Below are 24,324 nucleotides of genomic sequence, written 5' to 3'. Positions count from 1 at the left end.
ATAAACTCTCAGGAGGGAAAACTGGTTCCCAGCCTGGAGGTTGCACAGTTTGCTGACTTCTCACTGACATCTTTCTCTGTCTCTTTCCTTCCACATTCCATCCCACCAGTATTTGTGTCTCCCCAGGTCCATGCTTCAACCCTCATTCCTGTTCTCCCTCTGCCTTTTTGAAACTCTCATTACCATTCTTTGTTGGGCTACCACTTCCTTACCCTCCCTCTGAAATCTGTGAGGTCTTGCTAAGTTACATGACTTGAGTTTGAATAACTTGTGTTCAGGTGGCCCAGATAAACAGCTGCAAGATTCCAGGGTTAGAGAGTTTTCAGTCACTTAGACTATTCCTTTTCCCTTTGCAAATGCATGCAGGATGATGTCCAGAGCTAGAGAAACCCCCTTATGTAAAATGATGGTGGTAATACCGACCAGTGGGTTTTTATTATCAGAGAAAATGTATATGCCATAGCATGTAGTAGCTGCTTGATAAATATCATAATTATTGTCTTTACAACTCTGGCTGTTACTAGTACTTCTCTGATTGTTAGAGTAGCACCTTCCTAGCAATCATAAAAGAGATGTGATAGGATGAAAAGGCCAGTGGTTCCCACTGGGAATTAAAAATTGGGGGAAGTAGGAAGAAAGAACAATGAGACATCCATTTTTTCTTTTTCTTTTCTTATTTTCACTCTCAACCTCTGAGCAACTATCACTACACTGGAGTTTCTCTTAAGTTTTCTTCTTTTTCTCCTCTTCCTCTCTTTCCCCCTATAAAGTCTGAATCAGAGGCCAGGCATTTGGCAGGGAGAGAAGTTGGACAGAACATTCCATTTCTTTATGCCCCTTCACCCCAATCTCTGATTATAGTGAAGAAACTAGAGACTCTTTGAGCAGGACATGCCACCAGCATCCCTTGTGCCTTTGGATGAATAGTCTCTCAATTCAAATCTTACTACTTTCTTTCCAGGAAAGAGGTGTTGGCCGGGGAGGTGGCCAGGGATATGAAAGTACCGATTTGGAAAGCTGCTTAGTGGGGAATGAGCCACCTTCCTTGTTACAGAGAGTGGGGAACATCTGATAGGATTTCTCCGAGCTCAGAAGAGCTTCTTACTTCTCTGCCCTTCTTTTTTCACAGGTGGATCCCCACCTGTGCCCAGCTGTTCATCTCACAGAAGGAGCAGTGGGTCCATTTTGCTCCCAAGAGTGACTATGACTCCTCTCATAACATTGAGGAATATTTTGCTTCTGTTGCTTCCTTCATGTCCCTCCAGCTGAGGGACTTGGTCATTAAGTCTCTCGAGGACCTCGTCTCCTTTTTCATGATACACAAGGTATGTAGGGGACCAGCAGTAGGCCCTTTGAGGGGAAACAACCAAGACAGAATCAGAATTCCATCATGTAGGTCTTCAGCTACATTAGTTCATGAAAATGAGTTTTGTGAGTCACAGCAAGCTTTCCTGAGGTAATTGCCTATACCAAATTGCCAAAGATCTCCAGAAGTGGAGAAGTTGTTACAAAAATTGAAAGAAGATAGAATAAAATGGAATTCATACCTCCTATAAGAGGGAATGGGGTCACTTTTTCATCCTCTGTGAAGGAAGGAGTTGAAAAAATTTTGTTATCAATCTTTGGCTTGATATTTAGGGAGTGTTGTGTGTATCATTGCAAACATTGGCTTTGGTTCTTTGGTCTTTGAAGGGGCATCTCTGAAAACAAAAGGCTTTGTTGACCTAATTAATAACTTTCTTCATGAAACTACTTCAGTGAAGTCAAAATAAAAGCTAAAAACACTAAGCCTTGGATTTCAAAAGATCATAGCATCCCCTAAACTTAAATAACCTATGGACCAAGGTTTGTTTACATTTTATGCCATGTGCACATTTTACCTTAAAAAGGAGTAATAAAAATTTATAATTGCCTGGTTATAAAAGGTTAAGTTCTAAGTATTTTTACAAATGAAGTAAAGATGAACAATTGTCCTTTTGCTCAAAAAAAGTATAGAAGCCAATGTTGCTGAATTTAGACTGTGATGTTAGCTTTGTAGCAAGGACCAATCAATAGATGTCACTGTAATCATCCACTTTGCTAAAGCAGAAGAGGCTCAGATGTGGAACAAATCCCACTCTAAAATTCCCTACAAAGGGAAAAGTTAAATCTTTATATGTCTGAAAGAAGGGGAGATTTATGGGTATTTGATACATGGTAGCGATTCAGCAAATGTTTATCAATCATCCTTAAACAGATCTAGAGATGTCTAACATCACTGACTTAGGCAAATACTTTCCAGCTACCCTGTGACAATTTCATTAGGCAGGGTAGTTTATGAGAGGTATCTCCTATTACTACCCTCATAGGGAATTGTAGATATCTCCATGCCAATATTTCTGTTGTAGGAGTGTTGACATTTTGAGTGTTTAAAATAGACTATACACTCATTAGCTCCATTTGAGGTATACAGATAACTATTTATTCTTTTGGATTCTGTCAACAGATTTTTATTGAGCATCAGCTATGTATTAAATGCTACCTTGGAGATTTCAGAGGAAGTACAGGGTTCAGACAGATCCTGCCCTTGAGGTTAGAGTAGAGAAAATAAGATGTACCTGTAAGTCTCTGCAACAGAGAAAGCTAAAATAGCATGAAGGAAATAGAAACACATAAGCTCAGAAGTGAAAGAGATTATATCTTGCTAGAGAACAGAGAAGCTTCCTAGAGCAGGGACTTTTGAGCTGAATTTTGAAGGGTGGGAAGGATTTGGAAATAATTAATGCAGGAATATCTAAGCAAAGAAAATATACTGAATTAAAACTTCTGGAATGGGGGAGTGGATAAGCTCAGGGTGGGCTAAGCCATACCCAGACCTTATGTGAACATGAACAGTGCCTGGTACCCTGCATTTCCTTTTCTGGTATTCATGTAATACTGTGAATGGGTAAAAATCACTCCTTTGATTCTGGAAGGCTCCATCTTGTGACAGCTGCCATATCTTATATCTCCTGAAGGATGGGAATGATTACAAGGAGCCCTACCAAGAGATGGAGTTCTTCATACCTCAGCTAATCATGATCAAACTTGAAGTCCATGAACCCATTATCATCTTTAATCCATCTTTTGATGACTGCTGGGAATTAATACACAATTCTTTCTTGGAAATTATTAAAAACTCTAGGGAGATCCCCAAGGTATAGTACTGACTTACTCATTTATAGTTTTATTTACTTATCGAATAAAATATATTTAAAGAGATTGTTTGTACAAGGTAGTCAGAAGAGTTTTTATTTTGAGAGCTCAATCCTGAGTATGCCTCCCGTGACCCCAGACAGAAGATTTGGGCCATAAAGAAATGTCCACGCATTAGAGAATTGTGCTTCTAATACAAGCATTAATGGGGTGCCTGGGTGGCTCAGTCCGGTAAGCGTCCAACTTCAGCTCAGGTCATGATCTCATGGTTCATGAGTTCAAGCTCCGCGTCCAGCTCTGCTGTGAGTACAGAGCCCACTTCGGATCCTCTATCCCCCTATCTGCCCCTTCCCTGCTTACATGCATGCTGTCTCTCTGTCTCTCTCAAAATAAACATTAAAAAAATTTTTTTAAGAATTATTTTGTCAGCAAGTAGAGTTCCCCTTTTCCTCAACATGACGCCAACTTCAAAGGGTCAGATGTGTCCCAAGCCGTAACCAACTTGGGTTGACAATCCACGATGGAGCAACGCCATGAACTCACCAAGAATCTTCATGAAATGATACCTAATTTAGTTCTTGAAGTTGCATTTGTTTAACCACTGAAGACATCAAGGGGAGAGATTGAAGCTTCTCTTCCTGATCCAAGACCTTTCCAGCTTCCTTTCCAGGGTGGGATTGGTAATCATATTCCAGACACGTAGCAGACTTTTAGTGCTGGGCAGGATCACCCACATGAGTGTGACTCTTCTGTACTCTGTACTCCCTCTGGGTGGCTGAAGTGGCAAGAAGGCCAGTGTCCAGAGCCACACAGGAAAGGGAGCCATGGGGTGTTTTTCTCTACTTTTCTCCCCCTCCCTCATTGCCCAGGCATTATGTGTGATGCTTAGGTACTCTTAAGTACTCTTTTCTTTGCAGTCCTATGCTTAGAGGGTTCCAAGAGCTCAAGAGTAGAGTTTGGTGTTGTAGGGAAGCATGTGAGGCCAAAATGCTCTAGTCGATTTCACCAGATAACTCTAAATTGGGGGTTTCGAACCCAACCAAGCCTAGTTAACAAGAAAACTGGGTGTGTGGAAGGGAAAGAAACAGTGGGCAACTCTCCTACAATTGATATCCCTAGAAAGGAAATGAAAGAGAAGACCCTGTAATTTGGAAGGATAAGTGTGGGGCTTGGGGACAGATAAAATACATACCACTCAAGTTCTCTTTCACTGATCTTGATTAGCAATGTTTGCAAGCAGCTGGGCCGGGAGAGCCAAGGGCTCATGTGGTCGCTCCTGCAAACACCCAGCAGGGGTGGTGGAATTTAGTGGATTCCCATGGCAAGAAGATGTAGTCACAGGTTATAGTGTGTACCAGGTTTGAAAGCTAGGCCCAAGTGAATGCCAATGACTTTATCAGACTGTGAGAAAAAGCAGCCCAGTCTCAGCATTCTCTATCTAGACATGCCCACAGCACTGGCTCCTGTGTCAAACTCCTCACACGATTCTGTCTCTGAACTGGGTATTGAAACTTAAATTTTTTTTTTTTAGTTTTTTAATATTTATTCATTTTTGAGAAACAGAGAGATACAGAGCACGATCAGGGGAGGGGCAGAGAGAGGGAGATACAGAATCTGAAGCAGGCTCCAGGCTCTGAGCTGTCAGCACAGAGCCCGACACAGGGCTTGAACCCATGAACCGTGAGATCATGACCTGAGCCAAAGTTGGACGCTTAACTGACTGAGTCACCCAGGCACCCCAAAACTTAAATTATTTTTAATGTTTATTGTTTTTGAAACACAACTGTTTTATTTATTTATTTATGAAACACAATTTATTGTTTTTGAAACAGTGACTGGGTGCCCCATGAACTGGGTATTGAAACTGAGTGCCCCATGAACTGGTGCCCCAGGTGCCTCATGAACTGGGTATTGAAACTTTAAAAGAATAGCCCCTCAGGTTGAGTATCTAATAAGTATATCTAAGAACTGCAACAGACGGACATTACCCCTAATCCCTACCTTTCCTGCCTTTTTTATGGTTGAACATAAATATTATTTTATTTCATTTATTTTTATTGTTTAAGTGTTTATTTATTTTGAGAGAGTGAGAGAGAGAATCCCAGGCAGGGTCCATACTGTCTGGGCAGAGTCCGACGTGGAGCTCAAACTGACAAACTGTGAGATCATGACCTGAGCCAAAATTAAGAGATGAATGCTTAACTGACTGAGCCACCCAGATGTCCCTTATTTTATTTATTTTGGAAGTTTTATTTTAAAGTAATCTTTACACCCAATGTAGGGCTCAAAATCACTGTCCTGAGACCAAGAGTTACATGCCCTACCAAACAAGCCACACAGGTTCCCTTAAACATAAATTTTTTTAAGTTGGGAAAAATGTCAGCGTGAAGTTTTGAAAATAAGTTTCAAGGTATAGAAGGGAAGCCTACCTATGAGAAAGTTACTAAAGGAAAGCAAAGTACATATTAGAAAATATTTGTCTTGGCAAAAAAATTAAGACATAGATGTTGTAATACTGATTGAAATGAAAAGAGGTGAATGAGCGGCATAAATAAAATGAGGTGGGGTGAAATAAGGAAGGGTTTTCTAAAACTAAAAATGCAGCAAGGAAAAAAATCAGCATTAGCAGCCATGTCAAGACATTACTTTCGTAATCAGGAATACACACACAGACACACACACACACATTACTATGGAGTCTCCCTGATGGGAGACTTTTCTCACTCAGAGTGCCAGGGAAATCCCAAACTTGGAGAAGTGTGCAGGCATAAGCACTGAGGGTGATGACAAGACCAGGAAGTCAGGGATCAGAGAGCCATGGAGATAAGAAGATTGTAAGAGCGATTACCTGGGAAGGGCACCATTGATCTCAGCTCAGTTTTACAGACTACTACGGAGCATGGGAGAACCTGCCACATTTAAAGGGCAATAAAAGGCATTACTTCCTCTTTTGACTGAAGACTTCTCAAGAAACAATCCCTTATGCTGTCCACATGTGATCTGTTGAGTGGCCTGGATGTACCAGTTGTGTGTCCCTAAACCATATCTTTTTCTTTTTTTTTTTTTTTTTTTTTTTATTTTTTTTTTTTTGAGGGAGAGAGAGACAGACAGAGAGGGAGACAGGATCAGAAGCGGGCTCTGCACTGACAGCAGAGAGTCTGACACAGGGCTCGAACTCCCGAACTGTGAGATCATGTCCTGAGCTGAAATTGGACGTTTAACTGAGCCACCCAGGCACCCCTCTCTAAATCATTTCATCCATATGCTTGACCAATGCCCTATCCTCCATCTCCTTGGAGAAGGATCACTCCTCCACTGTCTGCAGCATGGCCACAGCAAAGAAGCTGTTTGTTCCTCTGCTGGCTTAAAAACCTTGGAATTGTCCAAAGAAGGAGGATACAGACCATTTACACTGGGCTTTCCCTCTTTCTAAATCAGTGTATTCTCATCCATGGTGTATAATTGCTGCAACCAAGTAGAGCACTCTGACAGTCTTTTCTGGGACCCATCACCGTAAGCTTTCTTAGGGAGGACATTGGGTACCCAGCACAGACTTGGCAGTCTTCTTGAATCATGCAAGTGAGAACATTTCCCAGGGATACACACATGCCATTTAGAAGTTGGAGTACTTGGGGCGCCTGGGTGACTCATTCGGTTAAGACTCCAACTCATGATTTCAGCTCAGGTCATGATCTGACAATTCTTGAGATCAAGCCTCACATCAGGTTCTGCACTGACAGTGTGGAATCTGCTTGGGATTCTCTCTCTCTCTCTGCCCCTCCCCTACTCATGTTCTCTCTCTCTCAAAAATAAATAAACTTTAAAAAAAAGGAGTACTTGAATTATCAGAAAAGATACTGTTCTAGCTATAGACTTTTTTCCCCCTCTGATCTGAGAGAAGAATCTAGTGTCTCTCCTTTTCTTCAGGGGAGAAAATGGAAGTTCAGAGAGAAGTAGCTTAGCTCAGGTCACATGGTCAATTAGCAGCAGAATCAGATTTAGAACCCATGTCTCCAATAACTTCATTAGTAAAAGCTGATCAGGGGGACAGGGAGCCACCACTATAATACTCATTCAGTCACACCATATTTACTGAGCACTTACTATGTGCCAAGCTCTTTAAAAAAATTTTTTTTTAATGTTTATTTTTAAGAGAGGGAGAGAGAGAGAGAGCGCGCCTGAGTGGGGGAGGGGCAGAGAGAGGAAGACACAGAATCTGAAGCAGGCTCCAGACTCTAAGCTGTCAGCACAGAGCCCAACACAGGGCTGGAACCCACAAACTGTGAGATCATGACCTGAGCCGAAGTCAGATGCTCAATCGACTGAGCCACACAGGCGCCCCACTATGTGCCAAGCTCTTGTTGAACTCTTCACAATAGTGAAGAAGTCAGACACGATCCAGGCCCTCATGGTATTTATACCTAAACCTAAAAACGGCTCATTATACATTATTTCGTTACAGTTGTGCTGAGTGGGAAGAGTTCAGAATGTGAGCTTTAAGCAGGGAAACTTAACATCCTAACTAGAGGCCCAGGGGACTCTCCAGGGACAGGAGACTTGAAAGGGGCAGGGAAAGATGAGTAACCCAAGAGGGAGAGAAGAGAGGATAGAGGTAAAGGGACCAGGAGGGTGATCCTGGCACTATCCAAGGGGAAACAAGTGTCAATGCAACTGGTGTCTCTGGAAGGGAGTCCATTGCAGAAGATTTTACCTTTTGGTACCATTTCCCTTCCTGTGTCTTGTGGATGTGTCACTACATAAAAGTGGTTTCTAATCCTTTAGGTGGAATCTATCCTGTTCCCGGAGTTGAAAGGATATAATCTGATTCTTGGAACCATTAACCCTGAAGAAAAACTGGTTTCTGATTTTGTGAATCAAACCTTCGAGGTATTTCAGAAAAATCAAGTCGGCCCCCGCAAGTAAGTGGGTTTAGTTGTAACTTAGCCATTTTGGCATTGGTTTGTTTGTCATCAAATAAATAATCGCTGTTCCCATGCACCCAAAACACATCTGTAGTAAGAACAGCCAACACTTACATTGGAATTACTATTTATCCCCATCTTACAGATGAGGAAACTTTCCCAATGTTATACATCAAATAAATAAAAGAACCAGAATTCAATTACAGGTGTGCCTCCACTATCTGAAAGCTGCAAGGCCAGATAAGTTTTGGCATTTAGAAATTGCTGGATTTTAGCAAAGTAACATAATGCATATTTCAGATATTATGATGCAGCTTCAGCAAGATCTCAGGTCGCACCCCTTCATTAAATCTATTGATATTTCTGTAGTGAAAAATATGACTATTCACACAAGTAGCCTCACATTGGTTTACACCAGCTTTTGCTATCAAATGAATTTTGAAGCAGCTTTCTGTTTTCAGAGCTTTTGGACTTAGGAATTAAAGGAAATTGAGGACAAGTTATCTGAATGCTCCTTAATCATTGTACTGTAGGGGGGCACCTGGGTGGCTCAGTCGGTTAAGGGTCTGACTCTTGGTTTCAGCTCAGGTCATGATCTCACGGTTCATGGGTTTGAGCCCCGTAATGGGCTCCGCACTGACAGTGCAGAGCCTGCTTGGAATTGTCTCTCTCTCTCTCTCTCTCTCTCTTTCTGCCCCTCCCCCCTTCCTTTTATCTCAAAATAAATAAACTTAAAATCATCATACTATAGAATATCTCACAGTTGTTCATGTGAGCAGTCCCTAGTTTAGGGTGATCATTTATATAATACTGCTTCCAAACTGAGACACTTTGAGAGTGAAGAGGTATTAACAATTACCATGGTACAACAAGTGTAAATCTAAGCTGTCCCAGGAAAACCAGGATATATGGGTTTCCTGACTGCAGCTCTGTCAACATTTTATACCAGAAAATCCTGTATTGTGAGGAGCTGCTGTGCATGGTAGGATGTTTAGCATCATCCCTGGCCTATACCCATCTTCCCACAACAAAAATCATCCCCAGACATGGCCAAATGCCCCCTGAGTGGTCAAATCGCCCTCAGTTGAGAACTACTTCTGATCTAGTCTGAGAATCATAAATTCAGATTTGGAAGCTCTGCCCTTATGAGTTTGATTTGGGGACATCTATTTGAAACCTCTGTTCTCCCTGTTCTTGAAGTCTGACACAGTTTGTCTTTCTGGACTGACAGCTTTGGACTGACTGCTCCTCAGATTGTATCTCAGTTTTAGAATCTCTGAAGTGTTGGGGCACCTGGGTGGCTTAGTTAAACGTCCGACTCTTGATTTCAGCTCAGCGCATGATTTCACAATTTGTGAGTTCGAGCCCTGTGTCGGGCTCTGCACTGACAGCATGGAGCCTGCTTGGGATTTTCTCTCTCTTCCTCTCTCTCTCTGCCCCTCCTCCTCTCTCCTCAAAATAAGTAAAAGTAATAAACATTTAGAATCTCTGAAGTGTTGGCCAACTCTTGGAAGTATACCACTGTGGCCCCAAAATTAATTCTGCTTACTTAATACCTTCTTATTTTAATTCAAACTTTTTTTTAAAAAGGTCTTATTTTTAAGTTATCCCTACATCCAATGTGGTACTCAAACTCACAACCCCAAGATCCAGAGTCACACGTTCTACTGACTCCGTGAGCCAGGCATCCTTAATTCAAACGTATTTTAAGTCAGAACATCCCAAACACATCCTCCTCCAATTTGGGAGAAACTGTCCAGCTATTTTTGCATGATATGACAGAGCAGAAAACTAAATTTATCCCATAGATGTTAGGTTCATTAGTTCCAAATTTTCATCTTAAAATTTAGACATAGGGTTTTAGAACTCGAAGAAAGGATAGGAGCTAATATGTTGGGCAAAGCATTTGTTGCTTTATATGTATATTATTGTAGGTAAGCCTTACAGCAATCCTATGAGGTGTTACTATTTCTACTTTAAAGATACTGATATTTGGAAAAAAAGAGAAATATCTTGTCTAAGTTCATATAGCTAAGAAGTGGCAAGATTGGAGTTTGAAGCCAAAGTTCTGAATTCCCAGTTCACTGTACCTTTTGCAACATTATATTTCCCTTTCCTAGCTAAGGCTAATTTTTACTATATTTATGTCTTCATTTTCCCCTCTGCCTAATCTGATTTGGTGACCTGCATTTGCTTGTCTGATTTTACACTCTTCGATTATGGAAGGTACTTAAATGTATACAAAAAATACGACGACTTATTGGATAACACGGCTGAACAAAGCATCACTGCGTTCCTGAAAGAAAATCACGATATCGAGGATTTTGTGACGGTAGGGAAAGTAATTTGATATATATCTTGGAGACGTGTGCTGCAGACAGTCCAATGAGTAGTCAGTGAATTTCAATACATTGTGCTGTGCTCAACATTGGACTGGGTTGGCTGGGGGTGAGGCTGGGGCAAAAGCAGGGAGGCTAAAGGCAAATCAAGCTACTGACTGTGCTCCTTTCTACAGAGGATCAGTAGCATAAAAAAGCGGAGAAATGAAATTGCCTCCATGCACATTACCGTGCCTTTGGCCATGTTCTGCCTTGACACCATGACCCTGAATTATGACCTGTGTGAGCGAGCCCAAAATTTGAAAGACCGTCTGATTCAATTCCAAGTGGATGTAAACCGGCACACCAATACCAGGTATCGTGATTGTGGGTAGAGAAGTAGCAACAGTATTTGGCATGAACGGGAGAATAGAAAAGTGGACAAAACTTGCACCTTCTATTAATGACCAGACAGAACTTCTAGCTCAAGTTGTTTTTGCCCCAGAGTGAGGGTGGCAGGGAATTCAGGTTCAGGCTAGAAGGTGATCAGTAGGGAAAAAACTACATGGGGCTTGGAACAGGAGTGTGGAAAGCATCCTGCAGCTAGCCATCTCTGATCTCTCAGTGTTTGCTTCCTTGGAGGCATCGTCAGGGAGATGCTGCCTCTTGGGTTTGGCCATCAGAGGTCCTCTCCCTGGCCATGTAGTACATTTTCAGAGACACAGGGTGCTTACAGGCACTCCCCTAGAACCACTCCTATGCAGGCTTCTGCTGTACAGATCTGAGGATTCTGTCATTTGGTCTTAATTAAGCTCTATGTCATACCTTCATTTCACTGATGACTATATATTAGTCCAAACGTTTTTGGTTCTAAGGAATAGAAGCCCAGACAGGTTGGCCAAAGTGGAAAAGGTAATTTGGGTCTCACGTGTTGAAAAGTTGAGGAATTGCTAGCTTCAGGCCATCAACACTACAATTAGGATGCAGTCTCTCTCCCTCTACTGGGCTTTCATTCTCTCTCAGGGTTTCTCCCGTTTGTGGGCCCAGCAGTTCCAGGCTTACATCCTCCCTGGTTCCCATCCAGAGGGGTCAGTGGTTTCTGTCTTTCCAGTTACCTCAAAAAGTCCTGGCCTGTGTGACACTAGCCTGACTTGGGTCTTTTGTGCAGCACTGAACCAAATGCCATGGTGAAGAAGATGGCTTAGATCGGGTGGCAGTCCCATCTCTGGGGTGGATGTCTGCCCTATGTGAACCATGTGAATTTGGGGTGGGGGTACCCCAAGACTTAGGGTGTAGTTCCCAGAAGAGGGAAAGATGCTAAGAGGCTGGGAGACCAACCATCTGGGGTCTTTCTTATAAGAGCACTAAACCCATATATGAGGGCATAGCTCTCATGACCTATTTACCTTCCAAAGGCCACCTCCAAATACCATCACATTAGAGAATAGGTTTTAACATAAGGATTTTGGGGGCACACAAACATTCAGCCTGTAGCAAAAACACTAGTGCCCAGTGTGTGGCTGTATTTGAAGCCTAGGCCTTGAAGGAGATGATGAGGTTAAATGAGGTCATAAGGATGGGATCCTAATCCGATAGGGCTGTTGCCCTTGTAGGAAGAGGAGGAGGCACCAGAGCTCTTTCCGCCTCTCCCCACATGAGGACACAGTGAGAAGGCAGCTGTCTGCAAGCCAGAAAGAAAGCCTTCACTAGGAACCAAATTGGTCGGTACTTTGACCTTGGACTTCCCAGCCTCTAAGAACTGTGAGAGAATAATTTCCTGTTTTTTAAGCCATCCAGTATGTGATGTTTTGTTATGGTAACCCAAGCTTACTGTTAGAATACCCAACTAAAAATGCAAAGGAGGCTGGGACGTGTAATGTGGCTCTGAGTCCAAGAAGTGGAAAATACTATGTAATATTGAGCCTATGTAGTACAGTAGATAATTTTTCTCTGCAGAAAGTTTCTAAATTGTGTAGAAATTCATTTTTAAGATCCTGGAAGTGTCTGCAAAGATGTTTTAATCATTTTTTCTTCAGTTTGATGTAATTAGCTTCACTATAGAGGGGTCTCTATACATTAAGAAGGAATATTGAGTGTCAACTATACTTCAGTTGAAAAAACAAAAACAACAAAAGAAGGAATATTGAGGACTGAAAATATTGGAACGAGTGGTTTTTATAATGCATGAATGTCAACATGTAATAATCAATTACTAATAAAAATTATGATAGCTATTGCTAGCATTTCTTGAGGGCTACTATGTGCTAGGCATGGATGTATTACAGGCAGTTTGTTCCTAATTATAATTAAAATACTGATGATGGTCATCGCTGGCTTTTGCTTAAGTTAGGGACATTCAAATTATCCTTAAATAGCATCCTTTCTTGGGGCACCTGGGTGGCTCAGTAGGTTAAGCACCTGCCTCTTGGTTTCTGCTCAGGTCATCTCAGTTTGTGAGAGCCTGCTTGGGGTTCTCTCCCTCTTTCTTTCTGCCCTTCCCCTGCTCGCTCGCTCTCTCTCTCTCTCAAAATAAATAAACTTTGAAAAAAAAGATAGCGTCCTTTCTCATAGTCTTGTGTTTGGGAAGCAGGCAGTTAGGTCTAGTGGTCCCAGTGGTTGAATGTCACTTTCTCTTTGCCAACCAGGAACTACCTCTAGCACATGAGGATAAACTCGCTGACATACTATAAACAGTAGTGATTACCATTCGTTTAGTGTTCTACTTCAGCGTAAAATTCAAGGAATTGCTATTGCTGGTGGTGGTGGTGGTATTCTTGTTGTTTGGGTCTAAATCTGGATTCTACCCATGGCATATCTGTTAAGAGTACAAGCTTTGGAATCGTTTGAGCCAGGGTCACATCTTGTCCCTGACACCTCCACAGCATGTTGCTTTGGACAGAGTTACTCAGCCTTACTTTCTTCCATTATAAAATGTTGATAATAACAGTCCCTACCCCTTAGAATTGTTGTGAAGTTTAATATATATATATATACGTGTATGTATATATATATATATATATATATATATATATATATATATATTTACCTATTTACCTATATATATATAATGTGTGTATATATATATCTATATATATACACACAGATATGTGTATATTATGTATATATGTATATATGTATACATAATGTATACATATATATATATATTCACTGATTAGAATAAGGCATGGCACATAGTAAAGGGCTTAAAACCTATGAGATGTTATTTCCTTTACTATTGTTTGTATTCTTGAGGTGTGGTGTGCACATGAATATTACCTATCACAGATCTGCAGGTAGAGAAAAGTTGGAAACCATTGTTCTAGTCTCCAGATGAGAATTATACCTGTTTAGCATAAACGTCTTAAAAGAAAGTGATTTTAGATGGTAGAGATGATGATGGCTGTTCCTCTCCCTGTAGCATTTGCAATCAGTACAGCACCATTGCAGACAAAGTCAGTGAAATTCCTGCCAACACTGAGGAGCTGGTATTCCTCATTGAATTCTTAAAGAAATCCAGTGATGTCACGGTGTTCAAACTCCGGAGGCAACTTAGAGATGCAAGTGAACGGCTAGAGTTCCTGATGGACTATGCAGACTTGCCCCGTAAGTCCAATGACATGTAGATTTATGTGCAAACGTACATGTATATTTATATTTTTAGAGGTAAGGAGTCAGGAAGGAGAGTCGGCAGTCCTACCTCTAAATGTCAATATTGGGAGTGCTGCTTTTCAAGTGTCCTTATACGTTAGAAGCACCAATTCCATGGTCTTATCCTCAGGAATTTGAATCAGACAAAGGGATTTCTTATTGTTAGACTAAAAGAAGAAATATCTAGGGACTTGAGTTCTTAGATGCCTGTCCTGGTATCTTGTGTCTGGTTTCTGGAAAAAATCACTTCCAAATGCAGAGTCCTTTTATAAATGGAGAGATTTCAGTTATCTATAATCTTAATACAATTTCACCTTTGAGGAGAGGCCAGGGCACTTTCCTTCATGCTCCTGAATATCTTTAAAGGAAAGAAATGGCCAGAGCCCTTTCAAGGCTTGTTGAGCCAAGTTAGAGTTTTGTAAGGACCAGGTTCTGAGGGAAAAACTGATACACTCTCCACAAGCCAAGTTTTCAGATCCTCCTTCCATCTGGAAATACCTGTGAATTTACCTGGTGTTCATGGTATTTGGGGGAAAGAGTGATGGGAGGGAGAGATGGGTACTGGGACTGAGAGAGGGGTTGCCCTAACCATCCCCCTGCACATTCATGAGCTGTGCCCTTGACCATGTGAACACACACTGGACCTCTGCTTCCTACGTTCTTCAGGGTACAGAGAGAGCCCAGGACATTTCAGCTGAACTGAGCCTTAGAGTGATACTGATTTTATTACTGACATTTAACTAGAAGGGAGACTGAGACTCAGATGAGGTGACAATTTAAAGAAATGGAACTTCAGCCCAAGTTTCTACTCTACTCAGACGCACCCTGGGAAAGCAATGAAGCCTAATGGTTAGAACATTAGCTTTAGAGTTGGTTAGACCTGGGTTTGAAATCGTCTCTGCTGCCTTCTAGTGGTGTGACCTTGATTACTTGGCTAAACTTTGTTTCCCATCTGTAAGAACAAGGATGATAATACTGTTGCCCTTCTAGCCTGGCACTTGGTAAGTGCTCGATAAACATTGGCTATCATTCATCCATAATGGGCCCATCCATTCATTGCCACCCCCACACCCACTTCTGTTGACTTCTTGTTCTGCTGAATTAATTCCCTGAATGCTGACCTATGCTGAACAGTGTCCTGGAACAGACTGTATGTGTTTTGCAGAAGAGGACATCAAACTGAACAGCACTCTTTTCCTCTGGCCAGACCAGATTGAAGATATCTTTGAAAACAGCCGAAACTTGCTCCTTAGCAAGAGAGATCAGGCTGAGATGGACCTCATTAAAAGGTACAAGGAGAGTCTGAGGTTATTTCAGAAATGATACCCAGCTTTGTAACACACTGCATGTTTCTGGTTCTGCCTAGAGCCCCCCCACCCCCCACAGGAATGCGTGGGCGAAAGCTGAAGACAAATGGTGGAGAAGAAATTTCCTTTTGTTTCCCACTGAGGGATGTTCTCTTTAAGGCTGCTTCACTGTGGTGACCCTGCCAATGCCTTCTCTCCCTGCTTTGAACAATTGGAATTTGGTGGTACAGAGAGAAAAAAGACAAAAATAGTGGCATGTAATAATGGCCTCACAATAATAATAGCAAAATTGTCAGCCTTACATTGGAGACCACAGATCTCTGAGTTATCAAGACAGGGATAATAGAGGCATGGTAGGAGGCTGAGAAATTGCCTATTTTGCAGCTGGTCTTGTTCAATGCTAATGTGGCTGTATCATTTATTCATTCATTATTTGTCAATTCAACCAGTATTTATTAAGGATTTTTACTATGGGCTGTGCTGTATTCTAGACATGTAAGTGTGTTTGGCTGCTAAATAAAGATTTTAATCCAGAGGCAGAGAAAATATAGGCATACTGAAAAATCAAAAAATGTTGAGTGAAGTGGGCCAAGTGCCACGTACAGGGCAAAGACATGCACGCAAGCACACATACCCATCCCAGCTTCTAACACTTGGTTTGTGAACTGTGGTCATACCAGTTACTATCCCCTTCACGTGTGAAGTGCCCACTGCCCAACCTTAGGTCTTATAGTCCCTGAAAATACTTAGAAGGAAGGAAAAATGTAGATAAAAGAAATTTCTACATAGAATGGGAGTTTGGGCTGAAGGAGAAAATGTGCACACAATTTTTTCTTCCAGTGGCCTTTTCTCTCTACCTAAATGAATACTGTCCTCAGAACCTAGAACTAGCCCAGTAGGTGGTACTGAAAATTTTTAATTAATAAACTTTATTTCTTGGAGCAGTTTTAAAATTCACAACAAAAGTGAGAAAGTACAGAGTTCCCATTTACCCCATGGCCCCTTATGCACAGCCTCCACCATGGAACTGATTTGCAGGTTCGTGAACAGGAGCAAGTTTATCTTTTTGAGCCTTAGTGTCCTCATCCAGAAAATGGGATAACAGAGTCCATCTCAGATCATCTCATTTCCTGAGACGTATCATTGTGCAGAGGGATGAAATGAGACGATGTGATATTGTGCCTGAGTGGTACCCAGCACATGGTAGGTATTCAGAAACCATCCGCTTCCTTCATCCTTTGAACAATGACTTCTTTGGGGAAAAAAATCCCCAGACCACAGCCTTGCAAGCATACTCTCAGTGCTCTAAGACTATTCAGAGGCAGCAAATGCTGTTAAAGTTCAGAGGAGTGACGGTGGCTCTGGGAGAAATGTGAACTGTCATTTATGGTGAGAGGAGAACACTATTGGAGGGGCGACTCTTAGCCTGATGGCATGACTGGTTCCTGAGCTCTCAACAGCGGATTCAGCACAAGAGCACCTCTAGGAGAACCCCATAGCCCTGGGTCCAGCCTTCTCTTTGGTGAACTCTTAAAACTCACGTCCATCATTCTTGCATTAGTGCTGAGAACAATGTGTGAGGAGGGCTGAGCAATATTCATTGATTCATTTGTTGTCTGTGAAAGCAACCCCATTCCCTCTCTAAGAAACTTGACCTGTTTTCCCAGCCCACATTAATTTTTGGCTTTGGTGCTAATTTTTCTCCATTTGCTATCCCCATCTCAGTTCCCATTGTTCCCTTGGCCCAAGGGGTCATAGTGGCTTCCCTGTAAGGCTACCCATATTTCACCTCTGTAGGTAGTCTCTTCATTAAAGCCTCTCTCTGTGGACATTGGAGTAAGTTCCATTTCATGCCAGAATTCTGACCAGTCCACCATCTTGAAATCCCTAAATTACCCTCTCTTAGACTCCAGGTGGTCCCACAAATACAACTCATTTACTCAACCTAGTTTCCCGAGTGCCTACTATTTACTAGTGACTGTATTATTATATGAAATATATGCCTATGTATTTATTATGGCCATGAAAATACTTTGGAAACTATAATGTGCTAAGCAATTATAACTCAACACTATATAATATAATCTACCTTGTTAGAAAAAGGGAAAAATAAATTTGTGACCTGCTTTGTTGCTAAAAGGTCTTCCCTGATCATTTTAGCTGGAGTAGCCTTGTACTTCCATCCACTAGGCACTCTTCCCTGTTTTATTTTCTTCAAAGTATTTATCACCATCAGAAACACAACATTTTATCTTTATGTGTGAATTTATCCATCCATCTCTCCACCCACCCACCCATCCATCCATGTGTATTTCTTGTCTAGGTCTCCTCAAACTAAAATGCAAGCGGGGCGCCTGGGTGGCGCAGTCGGTTAAGCGTCCGACTTCAGCCAGGTCACGATCTCGCGGTCCGTGAGTTCGAGCCCCGCGTCAGGCTCTGGGCTGATGGCTCGGAGCCTGGAGCGTGTTTCTGATTCTGTGTCTCCCTCTCTCTCTGCCCCTCCCCCGTTCATGCTCTGTCTCTCTCTGTCCCAAAAATAAATAAAAAACGTTAAAAAAAAATAAAATAAAATAAAATGCAAGCTCCATGAGGCTAGTGTACATCAAAAATATGTCCCTGATGCCTAGAGCAGTCCTTGGAATGCATTAAGCCCTCAATAATAAATATCTAATGGATAACAATAATATGTGTATACATACATTTTATATATATGTATATAGTATATAGATTTCATATATGTGCACATGTATGTATTTACCAATACAGGAAAACATCTGGAAATGTTTAACCACCAATAGATTCATAGCAGGCATCTCTGAGAGGTAGGATCATAAGTTAATATATTGTATTATATCATACATCATATCAGATTCTCCCCAGGCTTGAGTATGAGTGAGCAATGCTGATACTCTGAAAATCAAATTGGAAAGTCCAGATGTGATTGGGATGTCCTTTGCTTTTAGGTGCTCAGAATTTGAGTCGAAACTTGAGGGATACAGCAAGGAACTGGAAGGGTTTAGGAAACGTGAAGTGATGACTACAGAAGAAATGAAGAACAATGTTGAAAAGCTTCACGAGCTTTCAAAGAACCTAGATCAAGCACTGGTGGAATTTGAGGTTTGGGGTCTAGGGGTCTGGGTTGGAGACTTATGACTCTGTCCTGCTCTCTTCATTCTGTTTCTTGGTTTTGCATTGTCCTAACATCACCTGTCAGGTAGATACTATTGATTGGTTGGTTGACCACTTCTTTCATTGGTGCTTTCAGCTACCTTTTTCTACATCCCTACATTATACCAGCTTTTTTGTTAGTTGCTGAGTGCACAAAGAAGAAATTACAGTAGAAAAATTGCTCACGTATTTTGAGTATTATGTGCTCAACAGTATACAAAGGGCTTCATATGCAATATATCACTTAACACCCATAACAAACCTTTGGGGTAGGCATTGTTATTGTCCCTATTTATCTCTATTTAAAATGGGAGAACTAAGGCATAGAGAAGCTAAGGCAATTTCCCTGAAGGTCAGCAAATAAGTTCTTTAACCATTAAAGTCCTTATCTTTGAGGTAAGTCCACATAAGAAGGCAATATCATGTAGACAGCTAACGTACATAAGAAAATTGTGAAAATGGGGACGTGGATATGGTAGAGTAGGATCAAAGATGATGGAGCAAGTGTCAAATTATCCCAGGGTTTCATCCAGCTAGATCTTAGCTGTCGTGGCCCTCAGAGGTAGCAGAGGGACTGTCTTACTTGAGTCCATGCCTTATTTTTCTCTCTTGCTCTCCAGATGAACAAGCATCTTCCTCAACTTGGTGTTCAAAGCACTGAGGAATTTGCCATGGTGGCTTCCAGGGTTCAGAAAACCAGCCACCCAATAAACAGCATCCCCTTTTGCCCTGCAGTTGATCAATAAGGAAGAGGATCTGTTGGAAAAGGAGAAGAGTACCTTCCCTCTCCTGCAAACCGTGTTGACCAACAAAGGGCCTTATGAGCAGCTGTGGCTGACAACGTACGAGTTTAGCATCAAGTCAGAGGAGTGGATGAACGGTATGTTGCAGGCTCACTCTACTGGGACAGGGTAGGGATGAGATAGTGGATCCAACCTAGCCAGTTCTAGAATAGGGTTTGGACTTTAGCTTCAGGCTGGACTTTTTATCATATTCTTATACTCTAGAGTAACGCAGCCACACAGTCAAATTTTTCCAATGTGATAATGATGGAAAGTGGGGATTGAAGAGCCAAGACCTTTTGCTAGGGTAGAATGGAAGGGGCAGCCACCCAGAGCTGTGGATTGTGGAGAGGCAGGTGAGAGGAGAATAAGATGGCAGTTGCACTACTGTGCTGCTTCAAGAAAGGCCAGAGTGCCACAGATAACTGTAAACTACTCCTCTTTTTCTTTAGATCCTGGAGGCTAGAGAGAAATTAAGGTAGAGTCAACAGGACTTAATGATTGATCTCAAAGGGGCAAGGGGCAAGGAGGGAGAGGGGAGAAACTGGAGTGATTTCCAGATTATTAGCCCAGGCAGTTTGGTGGATATTGCCATCACTGAACGAGAGAAGTGACAAATTTGTTGGGAAAAAAGACACATCAATTTGAATATACTGGGTTTAAGGTGTCTGCAAACATCCAAATGGGAACATTAACTAGCATTTGAGAAAATCAGCCTGAAGTTAAGTTATAGGTTTGGGGGGGGGGGGGATTTATATTGGGAAATGATTGAGTATAGATTACAAGTAAAAGGCATGAATGATGTCACCTGGGGAGAGGGCATAAGAGCAGAGGACAAACACAGGGACCCTTAGAGGTGAGCCTTCAGTTTCCAGTGCCGCAGTTATTTCAAGCACAACTGTGATGAGCGTCTTTGTACCAGTTTTCTGGATGCAATTTTGATCGTTTTCTTAGGATAAATTCCTGAAAGTGAAATGGCTAGATCAAAGCTATTGTAATGAAAATTACTAGGATTTTAAAAACTGGTTGTTGATGATGATGATATTGTTACGGTCTTCCAGAAAAGTTATGTTTTATTACCCTTCTAGCAGCACTTGAGTGCCCATTCTTCACACCCTCAATGAACCTGAGAAATAATAGCTTTGAAAACTTTTTGCTATAGATTTATTTTATTTATTTATTTATTTATTTATTTATTTATTTATTTGTTTAGTTTTGTTGGTTTAATGTTTATTTTTCATTAAAAAATTTTTTTTAATGTTTATTTGAGAGAAAGAGAACGTGAGCAGGGGAGGGGCAGAGAGCGAGGGAGACACAGAATCCAAAGCAGGCTCCAGGCTCTGAGCTGTCAGCACAGAGCCCAACGTGGGGCTTGAACCCATGAACCGCAAGATCATGACCTGAGCCAAAGTCAGACGCTTATAACCGACTGAGCCACCCGGGCACCTCTGTTGATTTTATGTTTAAATTGGCATTTTCTTTTTCATTTAAAAAACTTGCATTTTCACTGATGCTCTTAAACTTTCCAGGTTATCAGTCATATCTAAACAATATATTTTACCTTTATTTATTTTCTTACCCCTTTATTTATTCACTGTTCTGTGTTGACCAGCACTTCCAAAATAAACAGTGGTAATAATGGGCATCTCTGCCTTCTTCCTGATTTTCATGGGAATTCTTGCAGAGTGTCACCTTTAAACATGATGCTTTTCATTGGTTTAAGATACAAAATTTTTATGGTGTCAGAGAAATATTTATAGTTGACCAAGTCTTTTTATTACAAAGAGATACTGTATTAAAATTTTTTTACACTTAGGGGCACTTGGTTCAGTTAAGAGTCTGACTTTGGCTCAGGTCATGATCTCACATTCGTGAGTTCAAGCCCTGCATCAGGCTCTATGCTGACAGCTCATAGCCTGGAGCCTGCTTAGGATTCTGTGTCTCCCTCTCTCTCTGCCCCTCCCCTGCTCCCACTCTGTCTCTCTCAAAAATAAAAAAAAATTTTTTTTTAATTTTTTTACATTTAATTTTTTTAATTCATATACAACAAAAAGGACTTTTTTGGTATATAAATGTTAACACATGTATAGATTCACCACGATCAGAGAGCAGAAGTTTCATCATTTCAGTAAAATTTCTTGTACTGCCCCTTGTAGTCACACTCTCCCCTCAGCCAGAAGACCTGGCATTGTTGAGCTCTTCATTATTACTATAGTTTTGTCTTTTTGAGACCTTTTGAGAGTGCTTCTTTCACACAGCCTACTACTTTGAGATTCATCAAAGTTTTTGGATATATCCATAGGTCCTTCCCTTTTATGCTAGGTAGTGTTCCATTGCATGGATATACCAGTTTGTTTACCCATTTATCCACTGGTGGATATTTGGGCTGTTTCCAGTTTTAGGCTGTTATGAATATAGCTGCTATAAACATTCATGCATGAGTTTTTATGTTAACATAAGTTTCTGTTCTTCTGGGATAAATGCTTGGGAGTAGATTGCTGGGCCATATTTAAAGTTTATATATAACTTCATTTCAAAAATGCCTTGTAAAAGCAAGGTGTTCCTAATTCTTCCCTTCTATCTGCTGTGTCATTTCTATTCTTCATTACACCTGTATATAAACTGTAATCATCAAATATATTGTTGCTCTTATTATTTTGAACAAACTGTTAGATCATCTAGGAATAAGAAAAATCAAAGTATTTATTTTACCTTCACTTATCCTTTCCTTAATGCTCCTCCTTTCTTTAAGTAAATCTGTGTTTCTGACAAATACTTTTCCTTCTTTCTGAAGAACTTCTTTTAACATTCCTTGCAAGGTACCTACTGGCAAATTCCCTCAATTTCTCTCTGTCTGAGAAAGTATTTGTTGCTCCTTCACTTCTGAAGGATAATTTCTCAGGATAGAGAATTTTAGGTTGGTTGGGTTTTTTTCTCTCAATACTTTTAATACTTCATTCCACTCTCTTCTTGTTTGTGTGTTTTCTGAGGAGAAGTAGAATGTAAGGCTTATTTTTGCTTCTCTAAAGGTATGGTGTTTCCCCCTGCCCCCCCCCCCCCCCCCCACCACTGGCATTTTTCAAGTTTTTTCTTTAACTTTGATTTTCTACAGCTTGAATGTCATATACCTAAGTGTCATTTTTGGCATTTATCCTGGATCTGTAGCTTGGTGTCTGACATTAATTTGGAGGAAATTCTCAGTCAGTAATGCTTCACATATTTTTTCCATTTCTTTCTCTGCTGCTTCTGGTATTTCCATTACCAGTGTGTTACACATCTTGTAGCTATCCCACAGTTCTTAGCCTTTCTGCTCCATTTCTTCCCCCATCTTATTTTCTTTTTAACTTTGCAAGTTTCTAGTGACATATTCTCAAACTCAAAGATTCTTTCCTCAGCTGCATCTAGTCTACTAATGAACCCATCAGGTATATTCTCATTTCTGTTACAGTGTTTTTGCTCTCCAGCAAAGATTTCATTATTGTTGTTATTTAGATTTCTTGGATCACCTGTATAAACAGTCATGTCATCAGGAAAACTAAGACATTTTATTTCTTCTCTTCCAATCTGTATGCCTCCTCTTTCTTTTTCATGCCTCATTGTACTGTCTAGGATTTTAAGTAAGATGTTGATAAGGAATTATGAGAGTGAAAATTCTTGCTTTGTCTTAGGGAAAAAGTATTCCATCTTTCACCATTAACTGTTAGGGATCTTTCTTTCTTTCTTTCTCTCTATTCTTTATCCTTTTTGTTTTGTTTTTTTTTATAGAAAAGCCTTAAATTTTATTTATGTATTTATTCATTCATTCATACATTCATTTGAGAGAGAATGAGCAGAGAAGGGACAGAGAGAGAGGAAGGACAGAGGATCTGAAGTTGGGATTGATGCAGGGCTCGAATTCATGAACCACAAGAGCATGACCTGAGCTGAAGTCAGAAGCTTAACTAACTGAGCCACCCAGGCACCTCTGGTTTTGTTTTTTAAAATCACTTTGATATAGTATGATTGACATGTAAAAAGCCGTACATATTTCCAATATACAAGAGTATGGTGGTAGTATAGGTTTTTCATAGATGCCCTTTATCAAGCTGATAACCTTCTTTCTATTTCTAGTTGGTTTAGAGGTTTTTATCATAAATGGATACTGAATTTTTTCAAATGCTTTTTCCACATCTGTTGATACTATCATGTGATTTTCTTTTTTTAGATTGTTAATAGAGTATATTACATTGTTTGATTTTCAAATATTAAACAAGCCTCACATTACCATGAAAAACCCCAATTGGACATGGTGTATTATTATTTTTATATATTTCCTGTACACTATGTACAATTCAAAAAGTTTTAATTTAAAAAAATTTTTTCTAATGTTTATTCATTTTTGAGAGACAGAGAGAGACAAAGCATGAGCAGGGGAAGGGCTGAGAGAGAGGGAGATGCAGAATCCGAAGCAGGCTCCAGGCTCCAAGCTATCAGCACAGAGTCTGACGCAGGGCCTAAACCCACAACCTGTGAGATCATGACCTGACTGAGCCGAAGTCAGATGCTTAACTGACTGAGCCACCCAGGTGCTCCAAAGAGTTTTAATTTTTGATCACTCAACTCACAAATGTTGGGCTGATGAAACAAGTTAAATTAACGAAGCTTTATTTAGTCTTGGTGGCCATGAAATAAGAGTGTTTTTGAGTAAATTAGCAACATCATGACACAAGAGTTAACACCGATTTGATATATCCATGGGGAAGAAAGCAGCAGCATGGAAGGATTTTGACCAAATGTGAAGCCCAAATGCTATAGGATCCCTATGAAGAAAAGGAGGAGAAGGAAATTAATGTTTTGGTGCACTTTTTTTTTTAATGAGGGGTCAATTTTTGTTTTGAAAAGAATCTTTTTACGATACTTTCAAACTTACACAAAAGTTGCCAGAGCTATACAAAGAACTCCCATATCCTCGTTCACCCACATCCTCCAGTTGTTAATATTTCACAGTATTTGTGGAGCACCTTTT

The 24,324-nt window shown here is 40.7% G+C and overlaps 1 protein-coding gene across 1 annotated transcript in view; it reads left to right on the top strand.

The window, feature by feature from the left end:
- DNAH3 (dynein axonemal heavy chain 3) overlaps positions 1 to 24,324 on the top strand; it is a 163,717-nt gene that overhangs the window by 18,212 nt on the left and 121,181 nt on the right. The window contains exons 9-17 of the mRNA XM_049639145.1: positions 1,130 to 1,325; positions 2,997 to 3,176; positions 7,957 to 8,093; positions 10,323 to 10,428; positions 10,612 to 10,790; positions 13,833 to 14,017; positions 15,228 to 15,351; positions 18,333 to 18,486; positions 19,273 to 19,417. Of these exons, the coding sequence (XP_049495102.1) occupies positions 1,130 to 1,325; positions 2,997 to 3,176; positions 7,957 to 8,093; positions 10,323 to 10,428; positions 10,612 to 10,790; positions 13,833 to 14,017; positions 15,228 to 15,351; positions 18,333 to 18,486; positions 19,273 to 19,417 (1,406 nt within the window). The remainder of the gene's footprint in view (positions 1 to 1,129; positions 1,326 to 2,996; positions 3,177 to 7,956; positions 8,094 to 10,322; positions 10,429 to 10,611; positions 10,791 to 13,832; positions 14,018 to 15,227; positions 15,352 to 18,332; positions 18,487 to 19,272; positions 19,418 to 24,324) is intronic.

This window comes from Panthera uncia, chromosome E3, assembly GCF_023721935.1.
Source record: "Panthera uncia isolate 11264 chromosome E3, Puncia_PCG_1.0, whole genome shotgun sequence".
Lineage (NCBI taxonomy): Eukaryota > Metazoa > Chordata > Mammalia > Carnivora > Felidae > Panthera > Panthera uncia.
Note: the sequence above shows the minus strand (reverse complement) of the source record. Positions and strands in the feature narration are given on the sequence as shown.